The sequence below is a fragment of the Candida margitis genome (assembly GCF_024628925.1).
Source record: "Candida margitis strain CBS 14175 chromosome Unknown scaffold2, whole genome shotgun sequence".
NCBI lineage: Eukaryota > Fungi > Ascomycota > Pichiomycetes > Serinales > Debaryomycetaceae > Lodderomyces > Lodderomyces margitis.
The window spans coordinates 158,325-171,855 of NW_026261802.1; the positions used below are offsets into that span (position 1 = coordinate 158,325).

A 13,531-nucleotide genomic window follows, 5' to 3' on the forward strand; every position below is an offset into this window, starting at 1 on the left:
CGACTTTTATATAATAAATTATTCCTCATATGTGTCTAAATCTAACTATATAATCAAGAAATAGCATTGGCATGAAATTCATCCGCTGACAAATCCGTCTTGCCATGTTTTGGAGAATGGACTGTCTTTTTAATCATTTCTGTAATTTGATTCAAATTTGAACCGGTTATAGATTCCATAAATGCACCAATTTCAATATTTTCATGGTTACCAGTTAATCCATCATAAGCTTTTCTTGATTTTAATTTATGTAAAAGTGATGGTGAGTTTGTATGAGCATAAATGTTGACATCGACTGCTGAATGACCATGAGTAGTCCAGCCAATTTGGGCTCTAAATGAAATCATGTTATTCAAAAAGTATAATAATGCATCTGGTTGAGATGCTTTCAAGGCAATTTGTTTGACTTCATCTTCAGTGTAATCAGTAATACCCATATCTTTTGCCAAAATTTCTTGTTTAATATAATCAGTAAACTTGGCATTACTTGATTTATCCTTTTGACTATAAATCTTTCTTGCCAAGTGTTCACCTGAATGGCTACTGTTTAGCAATACTTGTGGGTGCCATAAATAATCAGGGTAGGATTCTGTCACTTGTCTAGCAGTTACCAATCCACCAGTTTCATGATCACTAGTGGAAATGGCAACAGTTTCTACATCAGTAGAATCAATGAAATTAATCACTTCTTGGAACGCTTTGTCATATGCCAACACTTCTCTAACTTGTGCTGCTGGATCATTATGGTGACCAGCGTGGTCAATTCTTGACCCTTCAATCAACAAAAAGAACCCTTGGTCCGAGTCCTTGGTTGCTTCTTGTAATGCTATCAATGCAACTTTGACTTGTTCAGCTAAAGAAGGGAATTCTTTACTAGAACGGTCAATATCATAAGGTATATCATGATTTGCCAATAATCCCAATAATGGCAAGCTCACATTTTTACCACCATCCAATTGATCAAATTGTTCTCTATCACCAGCATACGACCAACCATTGTCTATTGCTTCCTTAACCAAATTCCTTTCATCGGCTCTACATCCGCCATTTGCACGAGGCACGAAGTGACACCTTCCACCGCCCAAAATCAAGTCAACAGCACGACCAAAGGGGTATTCACCAATTTGATGCTGAGCAATCAAATCTTCTTGGAAACGGTAGTCGACATGGGAACTAAACGCAGCTGGTGTAGCATCGGTTATCCTAGTAGTAACAACCAACCCTGTCATGTAACCTTGCAATTTCAAGGCTTCTAAAATTGTACCACACGGTGTTTTGCCCAGATCAACCCCAATTGCTCCATTATACGATTTAAGCCCGCAGGAAAAAGCAGTTGCTCCAGCTGCAGAATCGGTAATCAATGAGCTTGATGATCTAGTTCTTGATGATCCGATAAGGTATTTATCTAACACCAATACATCGTCAATAGGCAAATTATCCCTAAGTTGACGAAACGACCTTGCGGCTGATAAACTGGCTGGTCCCATTCCATCCGTGACCATCATAATGACATTTTTCTTGCCATGCGGATCAAATGAGGGAACCGCTGGTTTTGAATTTGATTTCGACAGGTGATTGAATACTAAAACTGCAATTGTAATTATAGTAACCACATTCAAGATGTATGAAATATTCTTTTTAATACTAGACTTGGGTTTAGTGTTGTAGACCAAGGAATCACCTCCCAATAAGGGTTGGCTTTCGCTTCGCTTTCTCATCTTTAGGATGGTTTGAGGTTGTTATTAAGGTAAGCCACGTTGGTGTTGTATCAAATCATTGATAGCGCGAATGTCAGAAATCCTCCTCGACAAAAGTTAAGAAAAATAAAAAAAATAAAAAAGCAATGACAATAGTGATTGGGATACAAAAGCAACAGGACACGGGGTGCTTGGGGTAGAAGATCCCACCATATTTCTCAAGGCTCGTTGAAAGTAAGAGAGGTGTACGCCACGTTTTGCAATTTGCCAAAAGTGCTACCGATAGAAATCAAAATTTATTAACCTGATGCTATTTTATTAGGATCTAGACTAAAAGTCATTTACAATCACGGCATCGTCTCCAATTTTCTCATATATATACTTCCCCATACACAAATCCATAATCGACAACCCAACAATCTTTTGTACTGTTATACCGGTTGTTGAATCAGTAACTGAGCTAAAGTCTTCTTCATCGTACAATTCATGAATCTCAACCAATTGGTTGTCAGTATAACCCGACTGAATCAATTCCCCTGCTTCATGTAATGTATGCTCTTTCGAATCAACGATTACCCTCACGCCAGAATTTCTAAGGTGATGCATAAAATCCAAATCCAATTCAATCATATGCGGTTTGTACGATCCAATTAGGGAAATAAACTTTGCATACTTGGGGTCTTTGTTTAAAAAAGTTTGCTTTATCACGGCCGATGTCGATGGAGTGCATCCAAATATAATGGAACTGTTTGCGATATGCAGATTGTATTTTGAGTCCTCATCAAACAGGTATGCTCTAAATTCAACATTGTCAAACGCTTTCTCCAACTCTTTGCTTAGCTTTTTTGCATTTGCCAAAGTTCTATTCATTATGTTAACACCTTTAATCTTTCCTTCGTATAAAACTAAAGCTAACTTAATATGCCAATATGCTTGTTGTCCAACACCAAAAACGGAGATCTCAGGCAAAATGTTTTCAGAATCAACTGGCACTACTCTAGTAAGCCCTAGAACACTAGCTAAGGCGGTTCTAAATGCCGTTAAGCAAGCAGCATTGATTATTGCATTCAATTGGCCAGTGAATTCGTCTAAAATCATCACACATCCTTGAAATCCCAAACCTTTGGAATTATTTGAGGGTCCACCACTGATGACCTTTATACCTACCTCATCAGGCGATATGCATGGCATATACACATGTGTCGTGTCGGAGTCTGGATTGTTTGATTGTTGCACGATTCTAGGAGGGACTATGGCATTTGGATTGCATGCATATGTAGATAAACCTCTCAACAAAATTGGTTGAAATTGATGGAGAATAGACTCTTTTGTCAATTCCTTTGTAAGAAAGGATTGGATATCCTTATCTCTTATGACCTTCATTGCTTGTATATCTTCGTTGAGTTTCTGATCAGTTTTGGATCAATGAGGTTGTCATATTTATATCGGAGATCGCAATATCGTCAATTGTTCTAAGTGGCTTTCACAAAAAGAGTAAACTGGAGCGATAAATGTTTCTAAACCGTGGTAACAACAAGCGAAGAACAAACTACTTAGAAAAGCGCCTTATAACTATAATAGTTAATCTATAAGATTTACTTACTTCAGCATTTCTAAACTAAACAAATTTGAATGGTGCATGTTCTTTTATTTTATTCGGACAGGACTAAGCTTTGCTCCACTCCAAACTCTCTAGCGGCTCTACAGGCCTGTTGTACACATCTTGAACTAACTCGAGTCTGTACAAGGCCAATTCTTCAAGCAAAGACTTCGTGTTGTTCGGTTGTGACGCGATTAAAAGGTTTTCCAACTCATTAAGCACAGCATAGAGCAACTTCCTATCTTCTTGTTGTTTCAACTTGTGAAGCTTGTACTTGATGGATATCTTCCTCAACTTTGGAACATCGAAGGTTCTTGCAGAGCTTGCAATTTTCAAAAACAAAACTTGTAGTTTCGTCAATTCACCATGATTCTCCAAGATAAGTTGTGCAATTGATTGATTTGCCGTGTAAGACGACGATTCCCAAATGAGAAAACTAGACTGAAGCGACTTCAACGATTTTATATAGTACTCTTCGTTATACTGTCGCAAATATTCAAAAACAAACCGCCACACAATTCGTTCATAAAAGGGGGTGAGTTGGTGGCTCTCAATTAGTGGAAGATAGCTTGCAGCAAAATTGGACTTCAAGTTTCGTATGATATCTAATGGTTGATTCAAATCATAGTACTTCTTCAACATGATAATCTTCAAGTGTAGTACTGCTCTGTTATCGACCCCTTTTATCCCTTCAAATTTATTCAAATCGATAGGGAAATTGTCTAAACTCTTTAATGATTTGTTCAATAAAACGTCAGTTAATATTCGCGGTGTCAATCTATCATGGTTATAGAAAAGTTGTACAATTTCACGCAACAGGGCCATGTTTTTAACTCTTTTGGTGTAGCTACTCAACTCCTCAGCGGACATATCATTCAAAAGTTGTGAATGGTTGATTTGTGAGTCCAACAAAGAAGACTTGATTCCCCACAATAAATTGTTTACAAAATGCTCACTTATGTGTGGTTCATGTTTAATGTGCACTTTTGGCGGCGCCTTCGATAACTGTTCATCGACAGATCCTTCAGTCAACGACTTGAACAATGATGGTTTGTATGTGGATTGCGTTGTTGGTTTCGTAAGAAGATTTAATGCGTCTGCAAGAGCCTCATTTTCGGGACGCTTTGAGGGTTTGTGATCATTCCAAATGAACCGAGTAACAAAGTTGAGTGTGGATGTTGAAATACGGTGGCTTCTCTTGGATAGCATAGTGCTTTGGTGGTGGATGTAGGTGTTGGTGGCTCTTCCTTTTTTGTCTTTTTTTCTTTGTATGACAAATCGTGCGCTTCCCATTTGGGCGGAGAGACGATCGAATGTGTGTGGACAACAGCATCAGAGAGGAAATGAGAGATCTGTGGTTAGGTTATCGAGTTTCGGTGTATGCGTTATCATCATCACCATGTGTTATTGATTGCTCGAACCGTATTGGTGCTATCAACATCGCACCATACTTCTAGAAGTGCAGAATCTCGTTTTCAAGCGCTTTTCAAGATATATCAGGCTATATTGAATCCTCTCTTTTAGGTATAATTTAAGTCTTTAGATAACCCGCAGAAGCTCCTTATAAAAGTAATCTATGCCTACAGTGTGTTGGAAAACTGTGGTACCATCTTGGACTTAACGCCATTTTACTTAGACGGAATTTAATCCCAATTTGGTAAACATTCTGCGCATCGTTTTAAAACAATTTTTGAGCCGTTCGCTTAATAAGGCAGCAATCAAATTCATAAAAAAAAATTATATAAACAATGGGGATCAAAACCTGTCAATTTATACCCCCTCCCCCTTTGCCCTTCTAGAATCCACACAGTTTCCATATTCACTTGCTTTCATTTGCTTTGCTAAACAATGTCACCACAGGAATCGTCCATGCCCCCAGATCGGCATGATCCCACTGAGATCGATCCCCTTCTTCCAAGGGAGAACCAAAGACCACCCCAAATACCAGATAGTGAGCAAGCGCTAGTAGATCTAGAGCTAGCGGCAAATGATGTGTATGAGGCAATATTGGAGAACGATGAAGATTACGATGAAGATGAACACAATGAGGATGTCGTGTGGTTGAGAGAGCAGCGGCTTTTGAACAAAACTATACACTGGTTTAAACGTCCCAGTGTATTGATGGTAGCCACTATAACATTTTTATTAGCCTTTTCGATCTCGAGTGCTGAAGCTACAAGACAAGTCATCACCTTAAAGCTTGCATGTAATGCCCTTGGAACGGAAAAATGCAACAAAGATTCGGCTCAAGTATTGATGTCTAACTTGCAATTGGGTTATACGATAACTGGAGCTATTATTATGCTAATTTCGTCGGGAAAAATTGCGCCATTGAGTGACCTTTACGGAAGGCGCCCATTTTTTATTACTGTAATTCTTTGCTTTTTGATTGGCAAGTCCCTCAAATTCTTCTTCATGTACAACTACAACACTTTACAGTTTTACTCAATGATAGCTAGTGAAGCGATTAGCAACATGGGTGGAGGACTCATGTCATTGATAGCGTTGTGCAATTGCTACATATCAGACGTTGCTGAACCACATCAGAGAATTTACGCTCTAGGTATTGGTTTTGCGGCCATGTTTGTTGGATTGAGTATTGGTCCCTTGGTGGGGAACTTTATTCTTGCATTGACAACAAAATTGTCTCCTAAAGTCGACATTGGCAAACAGGAATTTACACCATTGAAATTTGAAATCGCCATTTTAGTCATCAATCTTTTGATAACAATCTTTATCTTGCCTGAATCGAGATCTGAGAAAGCTAGAAAGAAGTCGAGAACACTTTCACGCTCTCTGAGTGAAATTAATCTTCAAGCGATGGAAGTATCGCCATGGCACAAACGGTTAATCAACCAACTCAACTTTCTAAAACCACTAAAGATGCTAGCAATTCCTGACGAGCTAGTAAGGCCGTCAAACAGACACAAGATCAATCGTGACAGGTTCACAATTATTGTTTTGGCATTTATAGAGTGTGTTATGAGTACCATGGCTATGTCCTTTGGAGAAATCTTCATTTTGTATGGAATATACAATTACGAATGGACGCAAAATAGCATTGGACACCTACTTGCCATCGGTTGTTCAAGCAAGGCCGTTGTTTTGATTCTTTTATCACCGGTTATCAACCACAAGATTCTTCAACATGGACTCAAACTTAAGGTGTTTAAAAAACAACTTGACATGGTGGACTTTTCAATGTGTTTTATTGGCCTAGTATGCGAGACGATAGGCTTTTACGGTTACAGTATTTCTCCCACGACGTCAGTGTTTTTCATCTTTACTGTATTTTGTGGGTTTGGTACCTTAATCAGCCCAGCTATTAACTCATCGATAATCAAGTTCTACCCTGAGTCTAAAATTGGAGAGCTATTTGGTGCATTGGCATTGGTCAAGAACTTGTTTGCCTTGGTGACACCTGTGTTCTACTTGTCTGTGTACAAGTACTCCATTAGCACTTTGCATCGCCCTGGACTTGTTTTTGTCATTGGTGGCTCTGTTTTGCTCCTTTGCATTTTGTTGTTGGTTACCGTGAAAAGAATCAGTCCTTTGGATAAAGAGGTTACAATGTCAAGGAGCAATTCAACGACTGAGTTGCTGCAAGAAGTTGCTACAAGTTTCTCGGAGCTACACAGGAAAAATAGCTCTCTCCACAAGCAACGCTCTGGCTCATTGGACGGATCTGTTCGTCATTAGAAATATCATATATATATACTATTTACCCCATAAGCCTAAGCGCTAACTCTACACTTGCAAAAGTGCCTGCACTACATGGTACAGCTCTTAGCAAGCAAGGAACTATTCCTCTCCAAAATCCAGTTAATCCATGGTGACTGAAGATGTATTTCGCTGCCTTGATGGCACTTCCATCAAACTTGCTATTGGCGCCCCATCCGTCACTTTGCACATTGGACTTTATCACATCCAATGGGTAAGAACTTAGCCACAATGCGTTACCTGCTAGCGCACCACTAGCTAGCAACTCTGGTGTCCCAATCTCGTCTCTGCTTTTATAATTATGCAACTCGGTGATTTTCTTTATAAGCGCTTCGTAGGTTAAAAACCATACACCATAGGCTTGTAACTCTCTAATCAATGTGATATCAAATCCACGGTATATGCCTCGTATTCCGCGTTGGGCAAAAATCTTTTTCACCGTCGATGTAAGCGAAATCAGTTCTCCTGACGATTGACTAAGAATCCTCAATTGCTCTACAGGAGCAGTAACAGGGGTATTTACCACACCGGCCACAGCACCTGCAATATAAGTCTCAGGCCAAAGGTTCATTTGTGATTTACCTGTGTATTGCAAGATTTGTCTCTTTGCCTCGTGAAAACCATAGAACTGAAGTGATACACAAACACCTACCCCAAAAAGTGGTGGCAATGTACCCTTATAAAATGCAAGTACGCCCTCGTTTTTGATAACATCTTTGATCACCTGCGAGGAAGAAGTTGCTGAAGTTGTTTGAAGTCGAATCTTGACTAGATCTGCTGGCTGGCCTATCAAAACTTGGGTGGCTCCACCTACAAACCCTGCGGCTATATCTTTTACCTTTCTTGACAAGCTATTGTCAATGGCAGAGCTTTCATAGATTTCTGTTGAGTCAGACATGAATATATATATATATATGTGTGTGTGTGTGTGTGGTTGATGATGATGAAGAAGCAAAGTTTTTGGGATTTTTAAAGATTTCGCAATCGTTTTTATTCTAAAAAATGATTAATCGTCACGTGCAAGATCTGTGTTCTCTAGTCGTGTCCTTTTGTTCTGTTTATCTTTTTTTTTTCTTTTTAAGTTTTTTTTTTGGTTGTCAAAACTGACCACGTAAAAATAAAAAAACAAAAAGGAATAGTTGAAATTTTCAACTCTCAAGAGAAAAATATATCAATCAAATCTCTCCCATACACAAACTCACTTTCAATTTAAAAGACAACAACACATATGTCGGGTAGAAGAAGAGCATATCCACAGCCCCAGTATGCTGCTGGTGCACCAGGTGGAGTAGCATCCCCACCGACCTTTGGTCAACCACCACAATCCCAAGGTCAACAGCCAATGAATGGACAACAACCTTCATACGGCGCCGATCAATTGCAAAATCAATTTCAGCAAATGAACGTTGGTGCCGGTGCTTCAAATCCAGCTTACCAACAACCTGGCGCTGACAAATTCCAGGCTGCTCCTCAGCTCAGTTACGATCCATATCAACCTCAACCGCAAGCTGGTGTCTATGGACAAGGCATGGGCGGGGTACCACCAGCTGCTGTAAACCCTGCTGCTGTAAACCCTGCTGCTGCTGCTTATGGAGCTGCTGGTGCCGCTGCATATGGGCAACCAAATAACATTGCTTCAGGTATACAATATAACGCATTATACACCACTGACTTGTCTCGTGATTTGCCACCTCCTATTGCTGAATTGTCATTTCAACCACCACCTATTACATTACCGGACACAGCAACATTGATTCCAGGGTCAAAAACTGCCAATGCCACCCCGGAATACTTTAGGTCCACGTTGAACGTTGTTCCTAATAGTAACTCGCTTTTGAAGAAATCAAAATTGCCATTGGCCATCGTAGTCAAGCCTTACAATGCGTTGAAGATTGATGACGAGAATGTTCCTGCGACATGCGATACAACCATAAGTAGATGTCGTCGTTGTCGTGGTTACATAAATCCATTTGTAACTTTGGCGGAGAATGGAAGACGTTGGAGGTGTAACTTTTGTAACTTGCTCAATGACATTCCAAGTGCCTTTGACTATGACGAGATTAGTGGACAGGTGAGGAACAAGTTTGATAGAGTTGAATTGAATCATTCAGTTGTCGAATTTATTGCGCCAAAGGAATACATGGCCAGAGCTCCACAGCCAATTGTGTATGTTTTCATCATTGATGTCTCTGTGCATGCTGTCCAAAGTGGATTAACTGGTACTATCACCAGAACTATCCTTGAGAGCTTGGATCGAATCCCCAATGCCAACAAGACTGCTAGGGTTTCATTCATTGGAGTTGATTCCAACTTACATTACATCAAATTCAATGAGGGTTTGGAAGGAACAGAAGTTTTGGTGGTAGCTGACACCGATGAGCCATTCTTGCCTTCGCCAAGTGGACTATTGGTCAACTTGGATGAAAATAGAGAACCTATTGAAAAGTTGTTGCTTGACTTTCCTTCGTTTTTCGAAAGTACCACTAACCAAGGTTTTGCCCTTGGACCAGCATTGAAAGCGGGTCACAAATTAATCAGCAATGTTGGAGGTAAATTGGTTTGTTTTGGTGCTTCTTTGCCCAATGTCGGTGAAGGTAAGTTGATCTTAAGAGATGAAGCTAGTGTTGCTGGTAAACCTAAAGAAGCAAAGGCATTGTTGACTCCTGCAGACAGTTTTTACAAGTCTTTTGCAGTCACTTGTAACTCATCACAGGTAACTGTTGATTTGTTCTTGACGTCTGCTGGATACCAGGATGTGGCCACATTATCTAACTTGCCAAGGTACACTGCAGGTCAAACACACTTTTATCCTGCATGGACTAGCAATAAGTATGAAGATGTTGCCAAGTTGTCGAAAGAAGTGGCTGACCATTTGGCACAGGATATTGCATTGGAGGCAGTGTTGAGAGTGAGAGGATCGACCGGATACAGAATGTCGTCGTTCTATGGAAACTTTTTCAACAGGTCTTCAGATTTGTGCTCGTTCCCAACTTTCCCTAGAGACCAGTCATACCTTATCGAAATTGCCATTGAAGAGACTATCAATAAGCCAGTGGTGTACTTTCAAGCTGCTGTGTTGCACTCTACTTCATTTGGGGAGAGAAGAATTAGAGTTATGAATTTAGCATTGCCCACGTCATCCAAGTTGGTGGATGTGTATGCATCTGCCGACCAGTTGGCCATCACAAACTACTTCACTCATAAAGCTATCGAAAAAGCATTGGCCTCGTCATTGCCTGAGGCAAGAGACTTTATCACTTCCAAGGTCGTTGACATATTGAATGTCTATAGAAAGGAGTTGGTTGCTGGTAACGTATCGGGTGCTTCACCATTGCAAATATCCACCAACTTGAGAATGTTGCCCTTGTTGTTGTTGTGTTTGACCAAGAACTTGGCCTTCAGAAGCGATCGTGTTCCTTCCGACCATAGAGCTTCTGCTTTGAACAATTTGGGTTCCTTGCCTATTCCCCACTTGGTAAAGTCAATCTATCCTACTGTGTACTCCTTGCACAACATGCCTGATTCTTGTGGATTACCCGATGATGAATCGGATGTCGCATTGCCTGAGCCAATCAATGATACAAAGACGTCTTGGGAAAATTATGGGTTGTATTTGATTGACAATGGCAGTGAGTTGTTCCTTTGGGTTTCAGGAAATGTTGTTCCTGGGTTGATTCAGGATGTGTTTGGTACTGAGAACTTGTATGAAATCACCACTGGTAAGACTGAATTGCCCGAATTTTCAGTCGAGGAAAGTGAGTTTAACTACCGAGTACGTCAAATCATTGGCAAAATTAGAGAGCAAAAGGACTCTATCATCTGGAAGAATTTATACGTTGTTGTTGGTGCTTCATCCAACGAGCCAATTGAAATTTCGCAACAACGTGACCTCATGGCTTTGAGGATGTGGGCCTCAAGTTGTTTGGTTGAAGACAAGACTGGTTCTGAGCCATCATATAGAGATTTCTTGACATCATTAAAGACAAAGGTTCAATAAATATAATGTATATTATGTCTAAAAAAGTAAAAAGTATCTATCTGCACAATGTGTGAATCTATTCCATAGCATTCATTGAATAGTCTTCTTTACACCATTTCTTCCTCAATGCACCTCCATATTTGTAGAAACCAAAAGGAACCAAGATCATGGCCAAACAAACAAATGCCAACAACCAACTGGCCCATTGCAAGCCCAAACCCTCGTACATATAGGTGATAAACAATGGGAAAGCAGCACCTCCAGCTGATCTCAAAAACACCTTTGTAGCCAAGGCAGAAGCGGCATATTTGGCATAGGTGTCAATGATGTAGTTGTTTAATGAATAGTAAATCAACACCATTCCGTATCCAAATGCAATACCAGAAGAAGCAGGACCTACCCAGATGATGTGTTTGTATGAGGTAGCCCCCAAGATAAATAAAGCAATGCATGGGAATGGGGCACCAATCATGGCACCGATAAGTCTATCTTCTGGCTCTGGTTTCCTTCTTGTGCACAATTCCTTGTATTTTTTCTCGATATATGGCGTCGTTGTCAAGGCTAACCCGGCACCAATCAAAATAGGAACAAACATAAGACCAATCTTGTTGTCCTTGAAACCGTACAATTTGTTGAAAATATATGGATATGCAAAAAAGAATGCATACAATAATGCGTAAATTAAAGCAACAAACCCACAAACAAGATCCAAAATGGGTTCACTGATTGTGAATTTCAATGGGAGGAGCAAGTTGGTATTGACCATTTCTTTAAATGACAAAGGCGTAGCTTCTTGTTCTGTCATGATGTTCATGTTTCCCGTTTCCTTTCTCAACCTCTTAGCTCTTTGTTTTAAAATGACTGGTGGGTAAGTCTCTGGAATGAATGATACAATGATCCACATGACACCAGCAAAGGCCATGTTGACCCAAACCATGATATCGAACCTGTTTGTACCAATACTGATGAAACCGTTAACGAGACCACCAAAAACGGGACCACTATAGGGGCAGAAACTGAAAAAGGCAATAGCGACACCTCTAGTTTCGTTGTGCATATCAACCAAACTTGCACCAACATTGGTCAATGCACTAGCGGCGCAGACACCACAAAGGAAACGTGAAGCCAACAAGCCTCCAATATTTGGTGACAATGCACATGGGATATTTAGTATGGTGTAAAGACCAAAACTGATGAAATATACCGGTCTCCTTCCTATTTGTTCTGACAATGGTGCCCAAAGCAAAGGACCGACACAAAATCCCAACACCATCAATGACACTGTCAATGTTGATACTTCAGTAGATACACCGTATTTGTTATTGATTGTGAATAAACCTCCCGACAAACATGAGGATCCATAAGCAGCACTGATAACCAACATGGAGAGCAAAAAAGTGTAGAGCCATTTGGTAGCCATAGGCCAATTGTGAGGGTTTTCTGGATCGCCAATAGTAAAAGTGACAAACTCAGTGTCATCCTTGATTTCGCTCTTGTGGGACTTTGTCCTACCTAAGCTTTCCAAAGTCTTGGCTCGCACCAACCCAGTAGTCGTTTCCAAACCATATTCTTCAGGAAAAATAGGATCCTCAACTGGTGGAGCATTAAGTGATGGAGGTGGTCTCTCACTAGTGACACCAAGCAATTCCAAGTCCTTTTTGGTTTCTGTCCGCGTTAGACCCAAGTTCTTTTCTTGGTCAGAACGCATTGAAGTGACATCAGCAAGATTATGAACGACAAAGTCCTCGTCACTGCTATTACTGGACATATCGCTATTGTCGTCTGCGACAACTTTACTTCGGTTTTCTGACGATGTAGACATTGAATAGTTGTTGTTGGTTTACTCAAGTAACTAGCTTTTTCTTTTCTTAAAAAGGGGGAAGGGAAAGGGAGAGAGGGGGGAAGAAGTGGGCATCTCAATGTATTTATACAATGGGCAATAGTGCATTAACCCATTGTGCTTAAGCAATTCTGTTTCCGAATCGCCATATCCGGCAAAAAAGAAACCAAAAAAGAAAAAAAAAAATTAGAACAATTGCTAGCAATTTAATGCGTGGAAGCGTTTTATTTGTTGTACAAAGTTGACAACGAACAATACAAAAGTTCCCGAAGCGGCTAGCACTTGTTTTGAATAGTAAAATACTTGCACAGGTCCAGAAAGGAAATCCGGGCTGGAGTAAGAATATATAAGAGAAGTAAGATGCAGTAATAGATCTGAGTGGCGCTGGCTACTTTTCTTATTTCTTGGAACCAGCACCGACAATCGGATTGAAGTGTTGCCCTGAAAAAGCCACTTAAATGGATAGGTCTATGCCGCGGTATAACCGAAGTAAAGCTAAAGTACAAAGTTATTGACGGCTAATCCAAAAATAAACCACCATACAAAAGAAGTAGAAGAGAATAGAAAAAACATTTTTCATTTTTTTTGTGTAGACAATTAACCACGGAAAAAAATTACCATTGTTGTACAAAGAAAAAGGGGAAACGGTTAAGTCTAAACCTATTCTAAGCTGTCGTATTTTGGATTATGTATCT

At 40.1% G+C, this 13,531-nt stretch overlaps 7 protein-coding genes across 7 annotated transcripts; 2 read left to right on the top strand and 5 right to left on the bottom strand. All coding sequences in view use genetic code 12, as the record gives it.

Moving 5' to 3' along the window:
• Nucleotides 1–53: 53 nt before the first annotated feature.
• Nucleotides 54–1,718, bottom strand: CANMA_002125 (alkaline phosphatase; the record flags this gene model as incomplete). The annotated part of the gene is made up of 1 exon (XM_051814159.1): nt 54–1,718. One exon carries the CDS (start codon nt 1,716–1,718, stop codon nt 54–56), a length of 1,665 nt encoding a protein of 554 aa, XP_051672201.1.
• A 309-nt stretch (nt 1,719–2,027) lies between these two features.
• CANMA_002126 (uncharacterized protein) lies at nt 2,028–3,080 on the bottom strand (the record flags this gene model as incomplete). The annotated part of the gene is made up of 1 exon (XM_051814160.1): nt 2,028–3,080. The coding sequence occupies one exon, from the start codon at nt 3,078–3,080 to the stop codon at nt 2,028–2,030; it is 1,053 nt and encodes a 350-aa protein (XP_051672202.1).
• Nucleotides 3,081–3,363: 283 nt separating this feature from the next.
• CANMA_002127 (uncharacterized protein) lies at nt 3,364–4,506 on the bottom strand (the record flags this gene model as incomplete). The annotated part of the gene is made up of 1 exon (XM_051814162.1): nt 3,364–4,506. One exon carries the CDS (start codon nt 4,504–4,506, stop codon nt 3,364–3,366), a length of 1,143 nt encoding a protein of 380 aa, XP_051672203.1.
• A 639-nt stretch (nt 4,507–5,145) lies between these two features.
• Nucleotides 5,146–6,996, top strand: CANMA_002128 (uncharacterized protein; the record flags this gene model as incomplete). Its single annotated transcript, XM_051814163.1, has 1 exon — nt 5,146–6,996. One exon carries the CDS (start codon nt 5,146–5,148, stop codon nt 6,994–6,996), a length of 1,851 nt encoding a protein of 616 aa, XP_051672204.1.
• Nucleotides 6,997–7,018: 22 nt separating this feature from the next.
• On the bottom strand, nt 7,019–7,915 carry YMC2 (Ymc2p; the record flags this gene model as incomplete). Its single annotated transcript, XM_051814164.1, has 1 exon — nt 7,019–7,915. One exon carries the CDS (start codon nt 7,913–7,915, stop codon nt 7,019–7,021), a length of 897 nt encoding a protein of 298 aa, XP_051672205.1.
• A 330-nt stretch (nt 7,916–8,245) lies between these two features.
• SEC24 (COPII subunit) lies at nt 8,246–11,014 on the top strand (the record flags this gene model as incomplete). The annotated part of the gene is made up of 1 exon (XM_051814165.1): nt 8,246–11,014. One exon carries the CDS (start codon nt 8,246–8,248, stop codon nt 11,012–11,014), a length of 2,769 nt encoding a protein of 922 aa, XP_051672206.1.
• A 58-nt stretch (nt 11,015–11,072) lies between these two features.
• Nucleotides 11,073–12,818, bottom strand: TPO3 (spermine transporter; the record flags this gene model as incomplete). Its single annotated transcript, XM_051814166.1, has 1 exon — nt 11,073–12,818. One exon carries the CDS (start codon nt 12,816–12,818, stop codon nt 11,073–11,075), a length of 1,746 nt encoding a protein of 581 aa, XP_051672207.1.
• Between the last annotated feature and the right edge of the window lie 713 nt (nt 12,819–13,531).